Source organism: Onychostoma macrolepis, chromosome 15 (genome assembly GCF_012432095.1).
Source record: "Onychostoma macrolepis isolate SWU-2019 chromosome 15, ASM1243209v1, whole genome shotgun sequence".
Classification (NCBI taxonomy): Eukaryota; Metazoa; Chordata; class Actinopteri; order Cypriniformes; family Cyprinidae; genus Onychostoma; species Onychostoma macrolepis.
The window spans coordinates 7361333-7389269 of record NC_081169.1 but is presented as its reverse complement, the minus strand read 5'-3'; the positions used below and the strand labels follow the sequence as shown (position 1 = coordinate 7389269).

Below are 27937 nucleotides of genomic sequence, written 5' to 3'. Positions count from 1 at the left end.
GTCAGTTCCCTAGGTAGTGAATCACTAGATCGTGCACACGAGTTCCTGCACTGGGGAAGACCGTGATCAGTAAACACTGGGACAACTGATCAATCAATTTGTAAAATGTCACCATTGGTATTTATCAACAACAGGCAGGACCGTTATATTTGGATATTATTTTTATGCTATTTGAGGTAACCTAGCCCTATAATCAATGCCTCCTGTTGTGCAATGGATTGGAATGGATTTGTGCCAAAAAAATAAATAAATAAAAAAGGGTTGTGTAAATATGTGAGTTTTTACTACACTTATAATGTGCTTTATTGTTCTCAGTGGCATCTACGCTAATATTAGTCTGTTTCATTCTTATTCCAAGGTCACCATAGCCACCCAGATCCAGTCCGTATCCAGATCAGATGGTGGATCAGCACCTAGAGATGACCTCTACAGCCCTGAATGTCAGCGGAGACCATGTCAGCTAGATGAGCTCCAGAGACAGATCCCCTCCGAAGACCTTGTTGGCCATCGGGACAGGACCACGAGAACCAGACAAGTCCTCTGCTCAATCTGACCTGTGTTGCAGCCTAGAATTAAACCACACCATGCTGGTTTTGTCTGGTCAGAGGAGAACTGGTTCATTAAACAAAGTTTAAACTGAATTTTGCAGTTGTATTACAGATGTAATGTTTGTCAACTGGAGCTTTAAAGGTATAGCGCACCCAAAAATGAAAATTTGCTGTTAATTTACTGACAGTCAGGCCATCCAAGATGTAAGTGACTTTTTTTTCTTCATTCCTGTATGTTTAGTCTGTTTGAAATATGCTATAAATGGAGATTGTTATTAAATAAAGGCTATTATTTGTTGTAATGTGTGTTTTTAGTGATTGATAAACACCAGTTAATCATTTTTAATAATTTTGTTAAACTATAAAAATATGTTTATTTATTTCTTACGATAATTGCCAAATAATAAATCTTAGTTGAGGTAACATATAAAACACATGGAGTAAATGGTTAAATTTTAATTGACATAACTTGCTGTAGTCTAAATGTTTGACCAATTAAAACATTTTAGTTGAATGGACTATAAAACTAGTTCAGTAAAGGTTGAGCCAACTAAAAATAACAATTCAGATAACACTTTGAGGTCAGAAATTGACTGAACGTAAACATTTCTGTGGAACTAGTTACTAAATAATAATTAGTTGAAACCGCTTGAAATTTTTTACAGTGTGTCCTTGTTACACGTTACATGTACTTACTATTGCATAATTACATGCAAGTAACCCTAATCCAAACCCTAATCTTAACCCTAACCACAGTAAATACATGTAGTTAATTAATATTACTCAGTACTTAAATGTATAATGAGGAAACCTTAAAATAAAGTGTAACAAAAATAATGTGAGTACATAGCAGTTAAGGTTTTTTCAGGCTTTTCCGGGTAAAATGTACGTATTACACCACTGCACATTGGTGCTTGAAAACTTTTTGCAACCAATGAATGTAGAAAACGCAAGGGCTTTTGAAACCTACTCAGACTGACCCTGCACCGCACACAAAATGTTTCCAGTTGAGATGATGTGTTGCAGGTTTAGATGCTGTGCGATAACCAAAATGGGTTTCCGTGCCTCCCACAGATATGATCTGGGCTAAAAATAGTCATATATATTCATAACCCATTTCACAGTACACCACACCACAGTGTCGCACTTGTACTTCACTTGACTTTGCTTTTCGCTAGCTGAAAGCCTCGAGCTGAATGCGAGGCATGTGAGGGGCGTCTTGGCTACGGGCACCGCGGGGAGAGTCCCTTTAATGCGGCCATGTGACACGCTTAAAATATTCCACCAGATGAGAGGCCATGTGGCCCCCAGCGACTCTCACACACTGAGTTCACTGTAGTCTCCACACATCCTAATGGTCTTTTTCTGTCACCCTGCACTTCTGCTAGGCCTTACTATTCTGTCTGCTTCCATTTCAGAACTGGTGCAAACTTCTATTAATAGTCTGAGAGTAATACTGCTTTTTTCTCCACTGTTTTTCAGTGTTCTGCTAAATTTAGTTGACGAACGAGCACTGGCAGGCGTTTTGTCGGCAATTAAATGATGGCGTGACTGCCCATTGGGCCGCTGACATGAAAGCACCATTGTCTGAGAGAATGCCTTCGACTTTCTCCCCATTGGTCAACTTCTCCGCTGGGTGGCCGCAAAATTTCATTTAACTATCTCTTTCAAAAGAAGCTGAGAGGGAAAAAACTGTGAGAAAGACAAGTCTGTGAACTTTTAAGTGTGTATTTTAATGCAGTTGAAAAAAAAAAAAAAGATTTGAAGAGAAGAAAGACAGAGCTGTTTCTGATTACTGACTGACACCGAGTCATATCAGGCCTCTGTGGCAGTGAACGAAAAAGCCCCTGTGTATGTAATGTAATGACTGTATGTATATTTCAGTGCATGTGAATCTGTATGTGGCAATGAAATGGTCTATAGTTTGCTTCCCTGGGCCTGCTAGTGGAGATCTCCATTCACATGGGAAGGAAAAATAAATATTTTTTTCTCAGTGTGAGCTGTCCTCTCCTCTCTTCTGGCAAACAGCAGCGTCCGCAAAGCAACATTCGAGAAATCAAGATAGATAATTTTTCTGTATATACTCATTATCACTGGAGTGTCTTTGTTTCACATAATTAACTATTAACAATGATAAACCCCTCCCCATCACCAGACGAGTATTTGAATATGGTCTTGTGGCCAGAATTCAGTGTCAGTCCCAGAACACTGTGGAAGTCAAATCCTTGCTTGTCACAGTTTGTAGGGTGTGTGCAGCACATTTCAGGACAGCAGGGTCTGTACCTGCTGTGGGGTTCTGTGCAGGACAGACTCTGCATCTTTATAAGCATTTGTAGGGTTGGTGACAACTTTGTACACCTCTCCATACGCACGACACACCAGCTCTGTGGACTGTTTGAAGATCTGCTCCCTGTAAGAGAGAGAAAGAGAAAGAGAGAATTATTAGTAGTACTTTGTTAAATTTACACATTCAGTTTGAGTTAACTTATATTAGTTACAGATCACATTACAGTACTCATGTCACACTGTTGATATCATTGCAATTAAATAAAATGGACAACACCCTGAATTTATTGTAGCTGACTACACTTTCATGTATCATGTTAGACAGACACAAGAGTTTCCCAAATAATAAAATGAGTAGCCGTTGAAACCTTTTTACCATACATGATTAATAAATAAACTGGTCAAGGCTAACTTGACAACTATATTTTATATTTTGTGACTGAGCAAACTCGGTGAATCAAAACAACTTCATAGATAAATGACTCTAGGAACATTTCGGTAGCCATAACTTGGTGCTGTTTTGGTTCTTGAGGGTACTTCCGTTGATCTGGGTTCTTGGAAACACATCACACATGAATCGCCTAAGTGAAAACTACATAAACTGGTCCGAATATTGCTGGATCAGTGAGCAAAGACAGTAGAGCCACACAAAACACTGATCCGGATTCAGTTTAGTGCTACTGTAACACTGCCCTCTACAGATGCACTTCTGCTAGTACAGCTACACATACAGTGCCCTCCAAAAGTATTGGAACAGTGAAGACAAAATTGTTCTGTTGGCTGTGGAGTCAAGACATTTGCAAATATGATGAAAAGATGAATATGAGACAAAACTACAGAATGTCACATTTTATTATTGGGTGATTCAACACACAGATGTTTTACCAGCTAAGAAGTTCAGCACTTTTAGAGTTTCATCCCCCTATCTGATATGAGCATAAGTATTGGAACAGTTGCCTCACAGGTCTTTCTAAGTGATCAGCTGTGTCCTGTTGCATTAATTCTTCAGATATTAAAAGCAGGGAGAGTGTCGTACACTCTCAGAAATAAAGGTACAAAAGCTCTCACTGGGGTGGTACCTTTTCAAAAGGTACACTTTTGTACCTATTAGGTTCAAATATGTACACTTTAAGTACTAATATGTACCTTTAAGGTACCAAAATGGACCCTTTATGTACAAAAATGTACCTTTTGAAAAGGTACCGCCCCAGTGACACCTTTTGTACCTTTATTTCTGAGAATGTATCAGTCATAACCATTACTTCTGCATTCTGAATCTTGCATTCGATAATGACACACACAAACCAGGATGAAGACGAGGGCGCTGACTTTGAGAGAAAAGCAAGCAATTTGGATGCTAAAAGAAAAGAGGAAGTCAATTAGAGCTATAGCAAAAACAAAGGGCATGGAGAAATCAAGGGTTTGGAAACCACCAGCGACACCAGCAACCAACAACGACCTGATCGGCTGAGAAAACAACAGTAGTTGATGACAGACAAATCATAAAAGCTGTGAAAATAAACCCTAAAAGACGTGTCTGTACTTCCAGAAGAACTTCCAGAAGGCTGGGGTGACACAGAATTACAGATGCTACACAGCAAGATACAAACCTCTGACCAGCTCCAAAAATAGAAAGGCAAGATTTAAGTTTGCAAAAAAGGTGAGCCAGAAGAGTTTTGGAACTGTGTTTTATGGACCGATGAGACAAAGATGAACCTTTATCTAAGTGATGGGAAAGCAAAAATGTGGAGAAAAAAAGGGAACTGCAATAATCCCAAGCATACAGCCTCATCTGTAAAGCATGGTGGAGGTGGTGTCATGGCATGGGCATGCATGGCTGCCTCTGGAACAGGCCCTCTCAACTTTACTGGTGACTTAATGTATGATGCCAGTAGCAGAATGAATTTGGAAGGGTACAAAACCATCTTGCCTATCAATATTCAAGAAAATGCCACCAGATTCATTGGGAAGTGCTTCATATTGCATCAGGACAGTGACCCAAAACACCCTGCCAGTTCAGTCAAGGCAGCCATGTCACCCTGTAGCCCAAGACTGGTTACTCACTGAAGCTAAGCAGGGTTGAGTCTGGTCAGTACCTGGATGGGAGACCTCCTGGGAAAACTAGGTTGCTGCTGGAAGAGGTGCTAGTGAGACAGGCAGGGGGTGCTCACCCTGTGGTCTGTGTGGGTCCTAGCGCCCCAGTATAGTGATGGGGACACTATACTGTAAAAAGCACCATCCTTCGGATGAGACGTTAACCGAGGTCCTGACTCTCTGTGGTCATTAAAAATCCCAGGATGTCTTTCGAAAAGAGTAGAGGTATGACCTCGGCATCCTGGCCAAATTCGCCCATTGGCCTCTGACCATCATGGCCTCCTAACAATCCCCATATCTGCTGATTGGCTTCATCACTCTGTCTCCTCTCCACCAATAAGCGGGTGTGTGGTGGGGGCGTTCTGGCGCACTATGGCTGCTGTCACATCATCCAGGTGGATGCTGCACACTGGTCTTGGATGAGTGGGATGAACTCTAAAATTTTTATTTGGTAAAACATGTATGTGTTGAAACGGCTAACAATAAAATGTGACATTCTGTAGTTTTGTCTCATATTCATCTTTTCATCATATTTGCAAATGTCTAGACTCCACAGCCAACAGAACAATTTTGTCTTCACTGTTCCAATATTTTTGGAGGGCACTGTATGTATATACTGCAGTCTTAATGGTAAATAAGCAATTAACATGCATGTAAATGTTTATCTCATGCATAAATAGGCCTCATATCAAATTAAGGCCTGGCTTTAAATTCACGCAAAAATAAAATGTGTCATTTATTCACTCTCAAGTTGTACCAAACATGTCAAAACGTTCCATTGAAACAAAATGCTGCTCTCTTTAATGTGATTACAATGAAAAGGACTGCAAAATTCATAAAGGATGTAAAAACACCATAAAATTACCATGAAATACAGTACATTATAAATCTATTTCATACATCTTCACTTTACACAACTGCCACTTTATAAGGTACATCGCCTTTTTTGCCTTTAGAACTGCCTTAATTCTTCATGCCATAGATGAAGCAAGGTGCTGGAAATATTTTTCAGAGATTTTAGTCCATATTAACATGATAGCATCACACAGTTGCTGCAGATTTGTCGGCTGCACATCCAGAATGCAAATCCCCAGTTCCACCACATACCAAAGGTGCTCTACTGGATTGAGATCTGGTGACTCTGACTGAAGCTATTTGAGTATAGTGAACTCAATGCCATGATCAAGAAGCCAGTTGCGATTATTTGAGTTTTGTGACATGGTGTGTTATCCTGCTGGAAGTAGCCATCACAAGATGGGTCAGGACTCAGGAGGTAGAGTCAGAATTTGATCATGGAGGGATGGAAATGGTCAGAAACAATGTTCAGGTTGTGCTGTTTAAACGATGCTCATTTGGTACAAAGAGTAAAATGTACTCAACAAAATTATGTGTGCAAATGGATCCATCTCTATTTAGTTTGTCTTTGTATCTCATGCAGAGTTCAGTCACGTGTGGCGTGTTTATGTGTGGGAGAGATAGCTAGAAAGAGAGAGAGAGAAATGGACCAGGAGCTAATTAGTTGTGCCAAGCCTGTGCGCGAGTCCATCTCCATTAATAGAGAACATTAACCTGAGGGACAGTGAGTGCTCCTCAAGCCTGTTACATTTCCCAGTAACAATGTGACTCAGTGTGTGCGCCTCTCTACCACTCAAATAGCAACATCACACTGATGTGCTGATGCTAAAAGCACCAACTACAAGGAAGAGGAGGAAACAAGAACCATGACAAATGCACGAGAAACCTCTCATGCTCATCACCGCTTCGTTAATGCAATGACTTGCCAGATCGATTTTATAGACCAAAACATTATTTGTTTAGGTTGGATGTGACTGAGTAGTAAGAAATAGTGTAGCTAAATGGTAGCTAGTAAATAAATGCATGTGGCAAAAAAATTGAGACAAGAACTGAAATGTTGTTCAGTTAAATTGTATACGAGGGTCAAAAATGTAATGTGTACTTTTACAAAAAATGTTAGCCATAGACTGAAATTGCCAGTTCCATTTAAGATGAACTTAAAATTTAAGTGTAAAATACCAATAAATATACTATTTTCATTGTTAATTTACACTACCATTCAAAAATTTGGGGTCGGTAAAGATTTTTTAATGTTTCTGAAATATGTGTCTTATAGTTACCAAGGCTGCATTTATTTGATCACAAATTCAGTTAAACGGTAACAATGGGAAATATTATTACAATTGTACTGTCTCCTATTTTAATTGATTTTAAAATCTCATTTATTCCAGTTAATGGCAAAGCAGAATTTTCAGTAGCCCTTACTTCAGTCTTCGGTGTCACGTGATCCTTCAGAAATAATTCTAGTATGCTGATTTGGAACTCAAAAAACATTCTGAAAATAATATGCTGAAAACAGTTCAGCTGCTTAATATTTTTGGTAGAAAAACCTTTCGAGATTCTTTGATGAATAGAATGTTCAAAAGCACATCATTTATCTGACCAATCTTTTTACAACATTATTAACGTCTTTACTGTTACTTTTGATCAATTTAATACTAAATAAAAGAATGCAATTCTTAAAGTTTCTTATTATAGGAGATTATGATCCGCACTCACATTTTATTTTACATTCATCACTGATGGGAAAAGACAAAAAGTTTAAAGTTTCTTATTGACTCCAAACTTCTGAACTGTAGTGTATGTAGAAATATTATTGTAAAGTGAGGTTTTCGTGAATGATTTCTTCCCTCTCAGACTTAGAATTAAACATGCTGTTTTGAAATTGTACTTATATACTGTATATAAATTGTCTCTGTTATGATGGATATCTACAGTAATATGGGCTTTTTTGGTCAATTTTATAGGTTAATATCCCCAGTCCTACTTTATTTTCATTGTATGGAGGACAGCAGCTTAGAGATTCTGCATCTACTTTTGAGTTCCACAAAAGAAAGAAAGTTATAAATTTTTTTGTGAACTTTCCATTTTCCATCATTCTTGAGCTCTGTTTATAAAAGGGAAAAAGTGTGTAATTGTAAAATTGTGTTTCGAAACAAAATGCTTCATGTTCTTTGCAACTGGCTGTATTATAGACAAATTATGTGCTAAATGTGAGATGACTCATACTTGATAGCAGCACTGAGCAGGAAGTTGAGTTGCGGCATCACAAGCGTATCAGGAGAGGCCAAATAACGGTCAAACTGGACCTGTGAGTACAACAGACATAACAAGAATAAATAAAAATCACAAAATACATCTGAAAACATGAATTTATCTGACCTTCTGAAGAAAAAACAGTCCTGTTCAAGCAGAACTTAATAAAGAAACAGGTCTCACCATGGCTGTTTTTAAAGATGTGCTGTCCATTCCAGGGAGGTTGGTCAAGGGACCCTAGGAGGAAGAACACAGCAAACCATAAGTGACGAATACACAACTAATTTTCTTCAGCTCCGCGAACTGAGACAGCCTACGGCACAGATTTAACAAACAAACAAGAGAAATAATAGGTGCAACAGCTTGAAAACACACGAGGTGAGAGATTTCACATTTTAACCAAATTCGTAGCTGCTATGTGACACTTGAAAAGACCAAAAGAAATAAAATAATAATAATAATAATAATAGGAGATGAAAAAGAACAACAACAAAAAAAAGCTAAAAGAAGTACAGAACATTCCACTTGTACCATTGTACAGTGTGCAAGCATTGTTGCTGAGGATACAACACATTCTTGTGCTGCATCATGAATTGAGTTGACATATTTTGTAATGCAGCAATTATTAACTCTCTAAAGACACTATTTTTGCTAGCAAAATTTGTCAATATTCGCTAATGTGAGCATGCCTTTATGCTAATGCTAACTAGATTACTTGGTAGAACTGTTCAATATGATTAGCATTAATCATAAATTTTACTACTTAATATTGATTGTTGTCTTCAGTCTAGGAACTTTCAATATATTGGAAAGATATTGGACCATATTATTGGACTATACTAGAGATGTTTTTTTGTTTTTTTAATCAGCCAATACTGGATATGTGTGTATGTGTGTATCTATATATTTGTGATGCCTAAAATACTTGCAGCATTTAAAACAATTAATTTTTATTTAGACAAAATAGTAATGAACATACATCATACGCAATCTTGGCCATTTAACAGCCATAACATTAAAATAATTATCAACTTTGTATATTAATATAATATAAATATAAAATAATTACTTTTTACGTTTACCTTTACCATATTGCTTTTTCCACCAATTAATAACAGCAATAAAATATGACGGGACATTTATTACACTGATTTTTACTACAATTAAGTTTTAGACATTCTGAAGTGCTGTAACGCACAACCTCTCATGAAGTCCGGGTGCGTTATTATAAAAATAATAATTCTGATTATGGTTTTAGGAACTTCACATGCTGCTGCAACAGTTTAATGCACGGAGGACAAAGATTCATTATGAGTGTCAAACATCAACAGGATCTTCATTTAGTGTCTAGTGGTCCATTTATTGTACACACAATTTGGAGGGTCATAATATTTTTAAAACGATGCCATCAACATAACACACAAAGTTGGCTTTTGAGGGCCAGATTCATGAATCATGTCTGTTGTGGGCAGCATGAGCCATATAAAGCGAGACAGGCCGTAATTAACAGCATGAGTGGACAGAGAAGACATTGATGCAGTAGGCGAGACAGTTGTGCCCTGTGCTGTGGACAGCAGGTGTCCAAAGACGCTTAGTCACACGCCAGCCTTTTACGGGGGTGTGTGATGAGGACAGGCGTGGAAATGCCCAGACTGCACTCCTCTGCCAAGACCCACACACAAACCTGTGCTTACTTTCAATGCTTCTGCGTTCTCGCCTGTCTTCTGTAATATAACACCTTGCTTAAAGTGCCTGTACATGTCCAAAAAGAGTCACAAAGTTCACTGGTATTTTTTTCACCTGACAATTACTCAACTGAACTCCAAAGACAAAGCTGGGTTGTAAACTCGAAGACCCATAAAAGAGAGTATGTTTCACAAGCCTTAGGAACAACATAAAACAGTAACAATTCAAGTCATGATGAAAGTAGTACATTTTTAGTAACAATTTAGTAGTTTAGTAGTACCAGTTCATTAGCAGAAGAATCATTCATTTGAAAATCTGACTAGACTGATCTCACTGTGTTTCTGATTCACTAAAATAAATGTCTAAAGGTCTTTGCACACTAAGTCCGAAATTCTCGTCCGAATTTTTCACACATTAAAAAATAAATACAACCTCACGTTGTCTCAATCACGTTAACATACTGCCTCCGAAACTTTTGTCCATCATAAAAAAATTTGGATCAGGTTCAATTTTCTGCTTTTTCGCATCCGTAGCAAGCATTTTGATAGGAAAGGATGACGAATACGAAAAACCAAAAAAACACATACAAACATTTCGGACTCAGTGTGCAAGAGAAAAAAAGTTCTAAGGGTCGTTCATTTGAGAATTGGACTACATTGGTTGCGCTTTATGTGTTTGATTCATTAAAAAGAACTGCCTCATTCGTGCCACTTCACTGGCAGAAGAATACAGTACATCTACACTGGCTGCACTGTATGTTTCTGATTTACTCAGAATCAGCTCATAAGATTCATTCATTCGAGAATCAGACTACACTGGTTGAGCAGTATGTTTCTGAATCACTAAAAAAGATTGGATCATAAAAGTCATTTATTTTGAGAATCAGCCCACACTGACTGCGCTGTACAGTATGTATTAGATTGGATCAAACAAACAGATTCAGAATCATTCACTCAGATGGCTCCACTGTTTCACTAAAATGAAAAATCAGACTACATAAGTTCCACTGTATGTTTCTGATTCATTAAAAACAATCAGCTCATGTGAGCCATTCATTGTTCTTAGAAAATGCAAGAAACCTATTCCAATAATCTTTGTTTTATTTACAACAAAAATCAATTTTAACACTGTATAATACGTCATGCAATTTTAGAGAGATGCTGAATGCCCTGAACATAAGCTGTATGAAGCCAAATCATTAATGAACAACAACAAAACAAAAATAAATAATTTGCTCTGTCCAATCTGTAAATGCACAGGCTGCTGTAAATGTGGACACAGATGTGGAAAGGTAATCGTGTTTACAGAATATGCTCTATTTTGTGTTCTTTTTCAGTCTCAGGTCATTTCCTGCCATGTGATGAATTTGAGTGAAAATCCGCACTATGTGATTTTATTAATGAGCCTCTAACCGTAGGGTAACCATGGCAATAAGGTCCAAACAGGAGACATATAGAGACTATTCCTGTGAAATGAGAGAAAGCTAATAAGGAAGTAATGTGCGCTATTAGTGTGTGCATGTGTGATGGAGGTGATATGAAAGGGGAAAGACAGCCACAAATGGTGTTTTGCAAATGAGAGCTCAAAGACTGAACTGTCAGAAGTTACAATGTCACAAACTTCAAAATACTATTAAAATAATAAGCCACATCATTTTGCGTCTTTCCCATCTCCATCTCCTTAACTGTTGTAAAATAATAATAATAATAATAACAACAACAAATAGCCTCTCATAGATTCTTGCTTTTACAAAACAGCAGCAAGAGCAGCTGTTCAATAAATAATTACAATTATTAGTAATAATTATATATTTGTATTATTAATCTTTCATATTATGTGAATGGAACTTCAAATAATGTAATAAAAATAATGACCTAAATAAAATAAAAATCAGGAAATTATTTCTTTCACCATGTAATATTGTTCATTAGACAAGACTTTACAATTTACATTCACATTAACTGACAAGATATATCTGATATTTTACAGCAGCTTTGATTATTCAATAAGAATTTTCATTCAGTCAGATTAAACTTTCTGTTTTGTAACACGCATTTGCTCTTGTGCCCTTGATAAGAAGCAAAAAACACTCAAAATGTTCAGGCCGTAATAAAAGCAGCACTAATATAACTGATAATAATAGTAAATGAGCTGCTCTGTGGAGATAATTTCTTTAAAAGCTTTATTTCTGGGTCTTGTGAAACTGTGAATAATTCATATAATTCCCGTAACGCTTATAAATCTTCTGAAGTTTTAGAGCGGGCGACTGAGCAAAAAGTGAGAAGGAGAGTTGTCTGGATTTTAGCATGTGTCAAAAACTGTATTACAGCAGCCAGTTCAAATCTATCTATCTATTAGTTAATATATCCTCCATAACTTTAAGTATACTGCTCTGACTCTACACTGAAGGATTTTCACCTTGGGAGGATGCACCGTATACAGTAATTGTCATGTTGAAAAATCAACAACACATGGAATGAGGAGAGGGTAGCATCTACTGTTTCAAGTTTTTCTATTACATCACACAACGGTGTGTGAATTCATGACACCAGTGATAAAGCACAACTTCCCCCACATCTTCAGCACTCATAAATCCCTATATAAGAACATCATGACCACTGAACTTCACTGTGGGAACCAGGCAGTTCTCACTATACTCCTCCCTTGCGATGCCATACCATTTTGGATGGTTAGATCCAAAACGACTGACTTGGTCTCATGAGACCTGAGTATGGATTCCTCTATTTTATATATTTTGTAAATATTTAATATTGTTTAAATATGGGACTTGGGAAAAGCAAAAGGAGTTATTTGTGCTTAGGGCTGGGTATCGTTCAAAAATTTTCAACATCGATACCGATACCTTGAGTTCGATACCGGTTCCTGAACGATACTTTTTTCGATACCAATTTTATGAAATCAGTTTTAACAAGATTACATTATCTCAAAAAACTATTTTTTCAGCTTGTTGACATTTATACCGACTCAAAGCCTCATCTCCTGAGCCACTGCACAAAGGAACAAAATTTATCCGACACAAAAAATCAGTGCAAATAATTTTAATAAAGTTCAAATAGTTCTGTTAGGCTACATTTACACTAGTGCGTCTTCAATTTAAAACACATAGCTCAGACAGAATCATCCCTTCTATTCATTTATTCTAGATTGTTAAAGACTACAAGAAATTTAAAATCTTTATCCACTTTCATAAGTGTGCATTTTATTTTCTTTCACCATATGTTTTATTGTTATTAAATTCTGGTGTAGTGTGTCTAATTATTTGAATGCTTAAAAACAACTTAGCTTATTCAAATTTATTCTTAAAATAGCCTTATGAAATGTTTTATTTTTCCTCAGAAATTCTGTGTTCTGTATCTGGCATAAAACATTAATTTCATTAATAACATTAATCTTTAAATTATTGAAAATCAAAGTTTATTTATTTATTTTGGCAAACAAAGGGGGTTTACTATTAAAATTAAAACATGGAAGAAATGTTGTGTGATTGAAATCACCGCGAGCGTCACGCACGCTTCAGTCTGTGTGTAGTAGCATACTGCTCCATACACTTCCGAGTCGCTCTCGCAGATGTCAGACACTGATCAAAACACTGATTGATCAATCTGCGCTGCATCGCTTCTAGTCGAACACACCTAGGCCTCACTGACGTTGATGAGATTAACCCCTTAGGTATCAAAATTTGGCACCGAACGACAAGACGTTTTTCGATACTCGGTGGTATCGAGGCAATTCGGTCGGTGCCTAAAAAGTATCGAAGTCGATACCCAGCCCTATTTGTGCTTTAGTTACAGTGCGAATAACAACCATGAAAAAAAATCACTCATCACAAAATGAAAACTTAAAAGTGAAGGCCTGATTATTTCAGGGACCTTATGACAAGTCTTTTTTTTTTTTTTTAATTCTGTGTTAATTTTGCTATATTTTCACATGTAAGGCCATGATTGATGATTCCTCTAGTACCACTGTCCTCTTTTGTGCAAAGAAAATGTTCACTGTCATAACTGTTTGAATGCTGAATGGAGAATGACATGACAACTGCAGTAGGGGGAAGGGTTTCCGGGAACATAAATTTGACAACTTAATATACTGTCTGTTCCTCAAATAAGGCTATTGAAATGTCAAGTGATAGTATTAAAAATGGAAAATAGCAGAATCAATAATGGAATTAAAACTACGGAGCTCTAAAAGATAACAATATCATTATTTACTGTAGCTCAAATCAGTTCAGAAAGTCTTCAGAAGAACTAGAATATAATTGTTCTTTTATAATAGTTTTTTGTTCTTTTTAAAGCATGACAGTAACAACCATAACACATAGTACTAGATTTTTAATATTGGGCTGATACCGATACTGAATATTGGATCGCACATCCCTAGCATCCCTTACCTAATCCTAAGTGGTTTTCACATTCATTCTCACCTGCTCTGCGGTGTGCTGTTGGACACAGCTGTAGATGTGACTAAGCCCAGCTCTGGTCAGCACGAAAGACGCCTGCTCATTGATTAAAGTGTCCAAGTGAGCCTCAATCTAGAGTAAGTGGCCAATAAAAATAAATACAAATGTATCACATTTTTAACTTATCTACATTATCATATAATTTATCATTTTATAATGTAACACACCTGAAACTCCAGCATTTCTAAGCGTTTGTCTGTGAACTCAAAGAGTGCCAATGTGGTCTTCATCATGTATAGGGAGTTCACCATGTAGGTGGCCATATCTGCTGTGCCCAGGTTGCTGGCTGATACCGTGCACAGCTGCAGCAATGGGTCAAGGATGCAGGACAATACCTGAGAAACAGCATTGAGGATGATGGGATTAACAAAAAGCAACAAAACAAAACAAAACAAAACAAAACAGTGACATAAATGTATCTGTCTGATACATTTATGTCACTGTATCTGTCTGATACATTTATGTATCTGGTATAAATATGAGTAAAGTACTCCATGCCTAACTGGAATAGTGTATAATATTATCAGTCTTCTAGTGTAGTTGATAATATGGCACATGTATAAACATTAATACAAATATATTAAGACAACTGCACCATTTCTTGAATGAAAAAAGTAACTTCTAATCATTTAATAAATGTATAATAAATACAGTTGACAAACAAAACAAAACAGAAACATGAGTATTTATTTTTGATACTTACTTTATTTCAGCCACATTCCAGTCATTAAAAGGTGGAAACACACTGGATTTTGCCAAAAAAACACGAAAAGAAAAGTCACCTGTGCAAAGTCAGCCTGACGGGCATCAAGAGGCAAAACTGATGAATCGTGGGAGGCCAAAACCTCCCTAAGGAGAGACAGAGTCTGAGTAAGGGAGGCAGTGGGACCCAGATCAGGAGGTGGAAGCTCTACCTGAGAAAACAAGAAAGCGAGAAGTCTTTTAAAAATCTTGTTTTAAAAAAAGTAATATATAGTGTATATATTTCACAGGAAAATTGAAAACATGTCCATTGTGAGATGTATTAATATCACAGTGTATAAAGTGCTTTTATAAACTTTTTTTTTTTTTTTTTTTTAAATACATTCAGACACAAAAACAGCATCATGTCACTGACCCTTTAACAACACGTTTTTAACTCCATACATTCAGACTTTTAAGAGCGGTTTTTACCGTTCAAGACCCTCAAAATCAAGCCAGGCATGTCTGACAGCGAGACTGACACCTCTGAAGGCTGACTAATAAACACCCTGCTATGCGAACACTACCTAGAGCTCTGCTGCCTCTAATATAGCTTATTAGCTCAAGCTTGTGTTCCCGGGACCAAGCAACGTCAGGGAGTGATACGTAACGTCCTAAGCCTGAGGTGATTTGATTAGTGTGCAGCTAAGGCGATAATTCTCTCAGAAGCGTAGAGCGGAGGCCATCTTGTTCTGGTTATTGATCCACTTATCAATGAAGTGCTGTTTTTTTTTTGTTTTTTAACTAGCCTGTTCGTGTTCAAGGATATTTTGGGGATAATTTAAAATCCCTGGTGTGAGAATGTGTTTTTTTCAGCCTGGTAAAAACCATATCCAACTCATGAATGACCGTGAGGCACATTTGTTATGTTGATCACTACAGAGGTATAGGAGTAGGATGCGGTGTTAGAGCGCCTCAATGTTAAAGTATTCTGGGTTGTTTTTAGACAGTTGCTAAATTGTTTTCATTGGCTGGTAAGGCATTGTTTGCTGGTTTACTGACATAAGAGTGAGTAAAAAATTCTGAATTTTTACACCTTTTCAGATATGTGGGAACATTAGAACAAAAGGAGAGATTTAAAAAAAAAAAAAAAAAAAAGAGTTATTTAAGTATTGTTTGAATACTATTATAGCATTTATAAATATTTTAATCTTTTCAGAATTTTTTTAATATATTAACTTTCAGTAATTTTGTTATGTGCTTTTGTGTCAGTTTCTGTTTTTTTTTTTTTTTTTTTGTAATTATCTATATATGAGTTTAATTTATTTTAATGTTTTAGTGATTTTAGTACTTGAACTTACATATTTTAGTTAGTTGCCAAGGCAACATTTCTAATTTGTTTAACTTTTTCATATATTATTTACATTTTATTTTATATTAGCTTTATTTCTATTACCCTTTATTTCTATTACCCCAAAGTTCAAAAATAACATTGATAAGTACTTACTTTATCCATGAGGCGACTGGCGTGGAGACTAAGACTGTTGAAGAACATCTTCTTACTGAGCATGTGCATCTCATCGATGGTCATCAACAGAGAGGAAACACTGGTACCCATGATGCCACTGAGAGAGAGACTTATGCATTCAGAAAAACTGGAGCATCTTGCAATAGGCTATACCTAAAACTGGATCTACATTTTTAGATTTCTGTTCTTCAGTAAAAGAAGGATTTGTCTTCCATTAAATTTAGTATAAAATAAAGACAATAAACCCAATGAAGTCATTCACAGAGATGTTTGTGTACCTGATGGTGTGATGGTAGAACTTGAGCAGGTTGGAGAGTTTATACAGAAGAACAGCACCTGGCTCTGCAATGATCACCTGCTCAATTCGCACCTGGTAGAGGAATTGGACAAAAAAAAAAGAATCAACAATTCTGTTTTCATTATTCACTGTTGAGTAAGTAAAGAGTTTGTTAAAATATGAATCATTCACATAGTATGCTACAGTCCCAAGGAAAGCACAAAAAAAAACTGATTAATAAAAACAAATCAAGGAGTTTACGGGACTGAGATATGTTGCAAGCAGAATTTGAACTTGGGCTGCCCATTTGAGCACTAAAGCACAATTATTAACTAACTATGCCACAGCTTCAGGCTGATATTTTTTGATAAAAGTTTAAATATCAGTCTTAATGACACTGTTTCCATCTCACCTTAAGTGGTCTGCACACTCCTTCAGTGATGTGGCCAACTACTTCCTGCATGTTTTCTTCAACCCCTACACAAACACAGCAGAACAGATTTATCTACAACTCAACTACATTCAGAAAAACCCCAACATGGTTTTAACCAGTTTTAAAATGTGTATAGTCTTAAAGGGTTAGTTCACCTAAAAACTAAAATTCTGTCATTAATTACTCACCCTCATGTCGTTCCAAACATGCAAGACCTTCGTTCATCTTTGGAACACAAATTAAGATATTTTTGATAAAATCCGAGAGCTTTCTGACCCTCCAAAGACAGCCATGCAACTGAAATGTTCCCAGGCCCCTAAACGTAGTAAGGACATTGGTAAAATAGTCCATGTGACATCAGTGGTTCAACCATCATTTTACGAAGCTATGAGAATACTTTTTGTGCACAAAGAAAACACACAAAAAGACTTTATTCAACAATTTTTCTCCCCCGAGTGACTTCCTCTGCTCGTAAGCAAGGTGCAGTGCATGTGTCGTGGTACTCTCGATAATGGTGGAAGATGGTAACCCGGGGGAGAAAAATTGTTGAATAAAGTCTAATAAATTCAAGTCTGAATAAATTTGTTTTCTTTGCACACAATTTTCTGCGCCTGGGAACATTTCACTTACATTGCTGTCTATGGAGGGTCAAAAAGCTCTTGCATTTCATCAAAACTATCTTAATTTGTGTTCCGAGGATGAACAAAGGTCTTGCAGGTTTGGAATGACATGAGAATGAGTAATTAATGACAGAATTTTCTGTCATTCTGTGTGGTCACATTAATAAAATTTTGGCCAATAAAAGGTCCACTGTCCATTGTCAATAACTTAGAGATGTATGAAACACAGCTCAGACAGAAATCACTTTCAAAACCAAGCAACTTTCTGATGTTCAGTCAGCGAATCTGTAAGAAAAACTTGGCTTCATGTGAAAGTTAAAATCGCACAGATTCCTACTGGAATTGGAACTGACCTTTTTTACAGGGCAGTTTTGCTAATGTGACCGCACAACTGTACAGTGGGTGAACACATCCATCGATGTAAAAACTGACTTTCAATGAGTAAAATAATTTTCACTTAAACTTAAATAACGTAATTAAATATGCAACAAAACATATTTAAAAATCTAGATTAAATCTATAACAATCAAATGACAATCAATGTTTAGATGCACAGAAAAAAGTTAAGTGATATAAAAATGGGGCACTAGTCAAATGTGACATCCAAACGTAGACAGATTTGTTCATAATGAAAAGCAAACTAGTTCTGAACTAGAAAAGCTCTCTTCCAGTGTATACACTGTGTTTGTGCGGTATGAGATTTAGGTGAAATGACATGTACCTTGCACGGTAACTTGCTTGAGCAAGGCTTCCAGGTGCTCCTTCTCTGAGGCTGTAGCTTGGTGGAGCCAGGCCAACATGTCCCCAACATACCTGGTTGGATGATTGTATGTGTATAAGCGTAAACAAAGATAAAAATGCATGGAACCCCATACACAAAATTACTTTAACCCTATAAAGGCTTCCATATCATATTTGATCACAAATTTCTAAGGCCCCCAAATTTGCTATTCCAGGCGGTTGTTAAAAGAAGAAGTAAAATGAGAAGAGCCATCGATGTGTGCCCTCTTGACTTGTCATTTGCTTGCTTTCATCACTTCAGGTTTTCTTGTGCACTGGTTCACTAAGTTAAACAAACCAACCAGACTGATCTCTCTCTCGAACTGCTCAATAAGCAACTGATGTTTCAACATGCTCAAATGGTCAAAAAGCCACAGAACAGGGTCCAACTTGTGCCGACGGTGCATGCGACAAAAACTGAGCAGAGACTCAATGACAGTCCAAAAATGGTCAACTGTTAGCTTGGTGTGTAATGGCCTTAACCCAAAAAACCCAAAGTATAATTCATTGTTTTACATGCATGCTTGGATATGCATAGTGTGCAAGATGCAAATTTCCTCATCATCATAGTATGTGCACAGTCAGATCTTCTTAATCATACATACAATGTACACTCAACAAACTTCTGAAGACGACAACAATAGACACACACATGGAGGAGTGCTTGTGTGAGGTTACTAAAAGATACTTGCAACTCTAGTTTAATCAAATACAAAGCCATTTTGAACTCTAGTGAATGTGTTGAGTGCCTGTGTTCATTTACGCATCAAATGGCGTATATTTTGAGCATATAATGTGATGGAAACATCATTAAAAAACAGCTTGCACAGTCAGGAACTGAATGGCTAGATGAATAATTATTTGGAGTGTCTTCTAGATTTGTAGTTACATCTAATAGAGTTATAGATTTCCTGAGATTTGAGGCCATCACACAGTCAGCTATCATTACGTCGGCTCCATATCCTTTAATACTGGACAGCGGGGGAAAGTGCTGTTCTGAGAACCACCGCTTCCCACTTTTATCGACGTTCTGCCAAGAACCTCATGTTCTCTCCTCAGGTTCCAAACGGCATGCGGGAGGAGGGCGTTCGAAAGCTTGACGGGGTGCTGGCCTGGAGCGCATGCGACAATCCATAGATCTCAACAGCCGACCTTTCGTTGAACCTGCACTAAGTAATTCTCTGAAAGAGGAAGCACTTCCCTGAAAGAATCAGGTTGGGTTTAATGTGCTTAGACACTGAATTGGATTTTCAGCTTCGGGAGATGCGGCAGATAGAGGGAGCATGGCGGCTCTGCGTGCGAAGACGTTAATCAGCAATGGAGAGGCTTTTAGCTGCTAACAACGGCGTGACCCTCAAAATGACCCCTCAATTATAGCCGGTTTGAAGTGATTATTTTTAGTGCGCAGAAGAGAAAATGTCATCCATTGTCTTTCCACAAGCTTTTGAATGGAATTATTGGGTGGGAGGGTTGGGATGTGCACTTGTCGTAGACTCTACCTCATCGGATCATGAGAGTGCATCTCTATGGGTCTCGGGGTGCCGCCCGGTCCTCCGCGGGTCAGGGCGTCGATAAAGCCTCGGACCACAGCAGACCGCCGAGCCGTTCCAAACTCATCCAGTGTGTACCTGAGAGAATGAAAACAAAGAGTGAGAATTAAATATGAATTCAACAGTTCATGGTTTGTCTGGTTAGCATGGACCTGTTAGCTCATTAGTCGATGTAAATACAAGCTCTGCAGGCAAAAAGGATCTTTCTGTATGAAAACCATTTAAAATGAGATGTTTTTCCAAAAAAAATATTATTTTTCAAAGCCACATATAATATATATTGCTGTTTTACTGATGTCAATGATTTAGCAGTGCCTGAAATAAATAGGTAATAATGTAAAATAAATAGGTAATAATGAAAAATGTTCCATTCTTCTTTTAAACTTTTGTATCTGTGAATTGTTTTCAAAAAAACCTTTCAAATAATTTATTTGTTTATTATTTATTATTAATATATATATATCCAGGATTTCCTACTTTTATTCCTAGTTCTAGCTTATTTTAATGCTTGTTTTGTCTTTAAGTCAAGTCATCTTAAGGCCCCTGGCTGAGAACAAGTTCTGTGAGTTCTGAGGTCTCATAAGCAAAGATTACAAGATTTTAAATCTTGCACTTCCGAGGGTCCTACTGCAGACCTCCTTGAATGAATTTAGAGATCCAATAACTTTGAACACAATAGCGCATGCATATGATCATAATCCTCCTAAAATTTTACAAGGCATCCTTAAGACTAGTTGGAAAGACTAGTTTATTTAAAAAAAATAATAAAATGTCATTTTGTACATTTCTAGTATAAATAAGATTAAGTAGGCCACGAAACAAAACAGACATTGCAAGACCTTCGGAATACCAATGAAATCAGCAAGAGAAAAATACTTTAGGTTAGAGACACCCAGGGTCACACATACAGACAAAAACAATGGAGGGCCCCGTTTGCAGTTAGGAAACGTGGCTGTGTTTTGATCTACGGGCTGAGAACGGCCCTGTGCAGACTAAACAGTAGTGACCGCAGCAGCCAGAGAAAAAGGGAGGAGAGGAGGTATGTAGAAGTTTGGCATGGATTCCAGGAACTCTGGAGGCCCTGTCCTCTCACTCTTTCTCCTCCGGCCTTGGACTCCCATAGATAAAAAGGGGGGAGTGAGAGTGCAGGACAAAAGACAGGGGCACACAAACACAGAGAGAGAGAGAGAGAGAGAGCGAGAGAGAGAGAAAGAACAAGATAACACAAAAGTGTGTGAGAAAAAAAAAACAAACACAGAAAGGAAATGCGCGAGCCCGTGTTTAAGTGCATGATGGTACTGTGGCACCCTTGGTTAACAGTATGGTTTATGAAAAGATAAACTGAAGTGTTGCAAATGGTAGAAATACCAAACAGTGTGAGAGAATCTGAATATTTTGGAACTACTGAAAGATGCTTTCACAGATTGTCAGCAAAGGAATTACCGACAAGGAAATGAGATGAAATATGACAACTGCATAACTTTGGAAAAATGTGACACTAAATATTTACTTTGTCTAAAGCAGGGTTTCCCATTAAAATAAACAAATGTGGCTGCACAATTATTTAAATGAAACTGAAATATCAATATATATTATGAAAATTCTAAATATCAAATAAAAGGTTCCAATTTAATTAAATTAGTCTATACAACAGTCTTTACTGTGTGTTTCAGTGTAAAAAGTGGAACTTTGTTCATTTACACGTATGCAGCTTAAAGGGTTAGTTCACCTAAAAATGAAAATTAGCCTGTGTTTTACTCACCCTCGTGTATATGACTTCCTTCTTTCAGACGAATCCAATCAGAGTTATATATTCCAAGCGTTATCATTGCAGTGGGTGGGTGTTTCTGTTTAACAGTCCAAAACACGTCAAATAAAGCGCGCGCATCCATAATAAAAAATGTGCTTAGCATGGCTCTGGGGCGTGAATAAAGGCCTCCTGTAGTGAATCCCTGCGGTTTTGTAAGAAAAATATCCATATTTCAAATGTAATAAACACTTTTTTCTCACTTCCGCTGAATGTTGTATGCTGAAGCCGCTCCGGCAGATGACGTAGGACATATGCGTTGTGTGCGCGCCTCTGTTTGTTTACAGGAGCAAAGGAAGCAAAGTTTACTTACTTTAGCAAAGGAAAACCAGTCTCCTCTTGGCTTATATCGAAATCCTCCAACATTTTTCTTTACAAATCCTCGTTTTGTGCTTCTAATTCGTGACCGGCGTTTTGTTTTGTTCCCTCTCTGCATTCGTCACTAATCACACAACGCCGATGTCATCCTCCAGAACTGCTTCTGCGTACCACAGTTTATGATGTTTGAAATATGGATTTTTTCTTACAAAAATGCATGGATTAGTTACAGGAGGCCTTTATTCACCCCCCGGAGCCATGTGAGGCACGTTTTATTATGGATTCGCGCTTTATTTTACGTGTTTTGGACTGTTGAACAGAAACGCCCGCTGACTGCAATGATAGAGCTTAGAAGTGCCAGGACAATTTTTAATATAACTCTGATTGGATTCATCTGAAAGAAGAAAGTCATTTACACCTAGGATAGCTTGAGGGTGAGTAAATAACAGGCAAATTTTCATTTTTGAGTGAACTAACCCTTTAGATACAGTGTTTTCAGAGCAGCTCAGTTCACAGAAGGGGCGATAGTGCGACAGAGCCGCACGATTCTGGATAAATTGAGAATCACAATTCTTTTGTCGCAAATAGAGATCACGATTCTCCCACAATTCTGTACTTAACAAATTAATGTGTAATTTACAAAAGGCTGTGACAAAATATTAATTGATGCAGTCAGTTTAAAAGTGTTTAATTAATAAAATTTTTAATTGTTAAATATTTAAATATGTAAAATATATCTATATATATTTATATACGCAGATTTTAATGTTCCGGTAAAACTTTTTCAAAGGTTTAATAAACACAGACGAATCGTTGTCATTGAGAAATGAGATCGCGTGGGTGTTTAAATCGAGATCGCGTCCTTTTAACGATTAATCATTCAGCTCTAGTGTGCGATATCACAATTTTTAATTGTGGATGATTAAAATGTTTCCACAATTGGCTTTTGAAGAAATATCATAGTATCGTGTTACAGCGCACATTCAATCAGTTGCAGTTCTGGCGCCTCCAAAGCGACATAGATTCACATTAAATGTTAACTCAGCAGTAGAGTTACACTCACAGGACACTGTACTTAATTGCAATCACAAAAGTACATTATTGCATGTGCTTTAAAGCCTTGGCAGTTAAACATTTCATGTGTGTGCCATTTCGATTTTTCGAAGCACATACACCTGAAGTGCGCTCTCACTAAAAAGCCTGTCAAACAGTGCCTGATTACTGGACTAAATTTGTGTCTGACTGCGCTAATACTGTCAAAAACACACAAGGCTTACATATAAACACAGTTGGTTATGTCTGAAGTGAAAGTAAACAGTTGTGTGCCTGCATATTAGATACGTGCAGGTCTTAAAGTGGCAGCACACTAACAGTACTAAACTTGTTTCTGCTTGTCATCAAAGGGACAGTCCACCCAAAAATTTTAATTCTGTCATTATTTAGTCACTTTCATGTTGTCCCAAACCTGTATTAATTTCTTTCTTGTGCTGAACACAAAAGAAGATATTTTAAGAATGTGGGCAACTGTTGCTGGTCTCCACTGACTTTGATAGTAGTAAAAAAATAAAAAATAAAATAATAATAATAATAATAATAATAATAATAATATATATATATATATATATATATATACACACACACACACACACACACACAGTATATATATATATATACACACACACACACACACACACACACACACATATATACATACATATATACTATGGAAGTCATTATGGGACCAGCAACTGTTTGGATACCCACATTCTTCAAAATAACTTTGATGTTCAACAGAAGAAAGAAACTCATTCAAGTTTTAAAACAACTAGAGTCTGAGTAAATGATGACAGAATTTTCATTTTTGGGTGAACTATTACTTTAATGTTAATAAAACAACAAAACAAAGAAAAAACTCACAGCTCTTGACTGAAGAACTTTAATACAGTTTTTTTAATAAGATATTGCTTTAATAGGAATCATTGTAAAATGTATACAGTGAAGTGTATTTTTTTTTTATTATTGATTCATTCAATTTCTTTAATGCTACTGCTAAATACACCTACTGTACCAGAAAAATAGTTCACCCCTAGTTCAAAGTATACATTGATCAGCCACAACATTAAAACCACCTGGCTAATATCACATAAGTCCCTCTCATGCTGCCAAAACAGCTCTGATGCTCAAAGCATGGACTCCACAGGACCTCTGAACTTGTCTTGTGGTCCCTGGCACCACGACATTAGCGGCAGTCCTGTAAATTGCGAGGTGGGACCTAGTTGAATCAGATTTGATGGTCCGCCACATCCCACAGATGCTCAATCGTATTGAGATCTTTCGGGAATTCGAAGACCAATGCTACATCTTGAACTCTTTGTCATGTTCCTCAAACCATTCCTGAACAATTTTTACAGTATGGCAGAGTGCATTATTCTTCTGAAAGAGGCCACTGCCATGAAGGAGTGTACATGGTCTGCAACAATCTTTAAATAGGTGGTTTGTGTAAAAGTAACATCCACATGAATGCCAGGACCTAAGGTTTTCCAGCATAACACTGCCTCTACTTAAGTGGCTCAGTCGTCTAGCCATCTCTTTTTGGCCTTTGTCAAAGTCACTCCGATCTTTGCGCTTGCTCATTTTTTCAACAAATGAAATTCAAGAACTGACTGTTCACTTTCTGCCCTTGATAGGTGCTATTACAACAGTACAATCATATAACCTGTTAGTGGTTTTAATGATGTGGCTGATCGATGTATACGGTTTCACACAAATTACGTCTCTGCATGTACTGTTTAACACACATTTGGGACTGCAATTTGCACCAAGTTCACTTTATTTACATTCCTATATTACATAAATATGTCAGCTCAAAAATGGCCATTCATGATGCTAAAGTGTTGTGGCTTGTTTCCATGGTGGTGTTTTGAGTTGTTGCCAGGGTCTTCTGGGTGGATGCATACTAGCCTAAGCTAGTAAGTCTCTATCTGTGATTTTCAGGTCTCTAGATATGGTTCAGGTTGATTACATGTGCCTAATCACCTCTTCAACACGCAATTTGAGGTATCATTCATTTTCGTAGTTATTTAGCATTTATGGTTAGAGGTTTGTTCAAATGACTATCCCTAAGTATGAGTAATAGTAAAAGTACGAACAATCTACAATCAGTGTGGACTTCACCAAAAATATGTTATGTAATTTAAACTGAATTCAAAACATACTGAAGACAGTTTATTTACATTGTAGGAACATGTCATTTTTCTGGCTGTGTTCATCCATTCAAACCAATTTGTTGTTGTTTCATTGTATTGATGTGGCTCATTAACTCAAAAACACTAATCAATCTTGACAGTTGTTTTCGTTTATGGAAGTCTGAACATTTATAATGTACTGACAGTTGGAGGAAGGTACACTAAACACAGGAAACTGCTTCTAAAAGAATGTGAGAGACTGACACCTTGTGGTATATATGATGGAATTGCAGTCTAATTCCCTGCAGCTAAAACGGTACAGTATACAGTACCTGAAAATTGAATAAATTAAAATGTAATTAATGTTGTAAAATATAAAGTTTGGGGTCAGTAAGAAATGTATATTTCCAGAAACGATTCCATAACATTACATTAAAGAATCCTAAAAACATATTATGGTTTCCACAAGAACAATAAATAGCACAACTGTTTTCAGCATTAATATTAATAATAAGAAAGCACCAAATCAGAATCTTAGAATGATTTCACTAAGAAAATGAAAAACATTACTGCTGAAAAAAGATGTGCATTGTTCTGCTCTGCGGGCACTAGAAGAGTGTGTTTTGGGACAAGTGTGTGTGTAAGGGACAGAACTCACTTATAAAGAACAGGACGATCCTGGAGAGATTCCATAGCTTGACTCAACACGGGAGGAATATCACATGTTTCCTGAGTCAACCCTCTGCACTCATCTACAGACACAGAAACATCTATAAGGCCTCCTATAATACTAAAGCACAAATAACTTAAAAAAATATCTATATTTTTTTTATTATGTAACTACAACATATTACTAAAGTACTAAAATCATCATGTAAAACAGGAGTGTCATAAGTCGTTCTGTAAGCTATGAGTCAGTTTTCTGTTTCACATTCTCTGGCAGCAGCAACTGTGCTTATATTCCAGAAACTTCTCGCCTCCGCTGTGTGTGTGTGTCTGTGTAAGGTCCAGAGCGCACACTCACTCTGAGCCCAGCGATAGAGCTGCTCGTATGCGGTCTCCTGTAACACAGCCATCTGCTCCATGATCTCCAGCCTGCAGTAAAGCACAGACATCACTGAACATCTACATGCAAAAAGCCTGTGAGAATCAAGATAGTTAATTCTTAGATTTTCTTGTATTTTTAGTACATTTCTAATCTATTCTGTTCTATTTAATTCTATTCTAGTCTATTCTCTCTCACCCTGCCGTTTGCTGGTTAGTCCTCAGTAAGACCTTCACATCTTCATGGATGTTCTTCACACGGTTCAGTGCTCTGAAGAAGTCCTGCACAGTACACACACAGTTCACACAATTATTAGAGATGATACTGTCTGAACTTATTTTTGAATTAGTCGGTATGGGATGATTTAATTTGTGAGTTTTATCAGTGTCATGTAACACGTAAAGAAAGTTTGAAAATCGAGCTAAGAATTTTTTATTTTTAAATGGGAAGTTAAAAAATTATTATTACTTTTTTAATTATCTTTTAAGATGAATCAAATCTCAGGGTTCATTTATGTGCTTTGGTTCTCAATTGAAATTTCATGGGCAATGATAAGCAGATTTTTGTGGGATAAACATGAGGTTACCTCAGTGATGGGACCATCTCGTGCGGAACGTAATGTTGCCATCTCAGCGGCAGACAGCTGGAACTTTGACAGGAATGCCTGGGCCACCTGAGCTCGAACTTCCAACCGTTGACTAAAGAAGAGAAGGTAATGTATGTAATAAATATAATAATAGTAATAATAATAATAATAATAATTTGTTACATTTATATGGCGCTTTTCTGAGTACTCAAAGTGCTTTACATAGAAAGGGGGAATATTCTCAACCACCACCAACGTGCAGCATCCACCTGGATGATGTGAAGGCAGTCATATTGCACTAGAACGCCCATCACAAGCCAATCAGTAGATATGGGGATGATTAGGAGGCCATGATGATGGACAGAGGCGAATAGGCGAATTTGGTTAGGATGCTGGGATTACGCCCCTACTCTTTTTCGAAGGACATCCTGGGACTTTTAATGACCACAGAGAGTCAGGACTTAGGTTTAACGTCTCATCCGAAGGGTGGTGCTTTTTGACAGTATATTGTCCCCATCACTATACTGGGGCGCTAGGACCCACATAGACCACAGACTAAGCACCCCCTGCTGGCCTCACTAGTAGAGGTCTGCAAGTCCGACAGGGCCCGACACGCTGAGTCCATTCGGGCAGGGCTTGGCCCAAATTTTTTTTTTTTTTACAGATCGGGCTCAGGTCGGACTCGGGCTCATTTAGCCTCTCTCCTTTTATTGTGCCCATATACGTGCAGAGCACACATGTATGAAATACTGATTATATTCTTAAATATTGCTAAATATTTAAATACTGAATTTAGCATACTATTAGCAATACTATTGCTAAATATAATAAATACTGATAAATATTCCACATCGCCTACACAACGCATATTCGCACGCATTAGCATACAGGTGACAGTTGACCATGCAGAGCGTCAGGGAGAAGT

The 27937-nt window shown here is 37.2% G+C and overlaps 1 protein-coding gene across 1 annotated transcript in view; it reads right to left on the bottom strand.

Annotated features, from left to right (window-relative positions):
* Window positions 1-2260: 2260 nt before the first annotated feature.
* cog6 (component of oligomeric golgi complex 6) overlaps window positions 2261-27937 on the bottom strand; it is a 51408-nt gene continuing 25731 nt past the window's right edge. Inside the window, exons 5-19 of the mRNA XM_058745206.1 lie at window positions 27013-27124; window positions 26625-26707; window positions 26406-26476; window positions 26040-26133; window positions 20021-20149; window positions 18463-18554; window positions 17101-17165; window positions 16690-16781; window positions 16391-16508; window positions 14985-15116; window positions 14370-14537; window positions 14167-14274; window positions 8223-8276; window positions 8013-8092; window positions 2261-2958 (exon numbers count right to left, since the gene is read on the bottom strand). Of these exons, the coding sequence (XP_058601189.1) occupies window positions 2811-2958; window positions 8013-8092; window positions 8223-8276; window positions 14167-14274; window positions 14370-14537; window positions 14985-15116; window positions 16391-16508; window positions 16690-16781; window positions 17101-17165; window positions 18463-18554; window positions 20021-20149; window positions 26040-26133; window positions 26406-26476; window positions 26625-26707; window positions 27013-27124 (1546 nt within the window). The 3' untranslated portion in view covers window positions 2261-2810. The remainder of the gene's footprint in view (window positions 2959-8012; window positions 8093-8222; window positions 8277-14166; window positions 14275-14369; window positions 14538-14984; window positions 15117-16390; window positions 16509-16689; window positions 16782-17100; window positions 17166-18462; window positions 18555-20020; window positions 20150-26039; window positions 26134-26405; window positions 26477-26624; window positions 26708-27012; window positions 27125-27937) is intronic.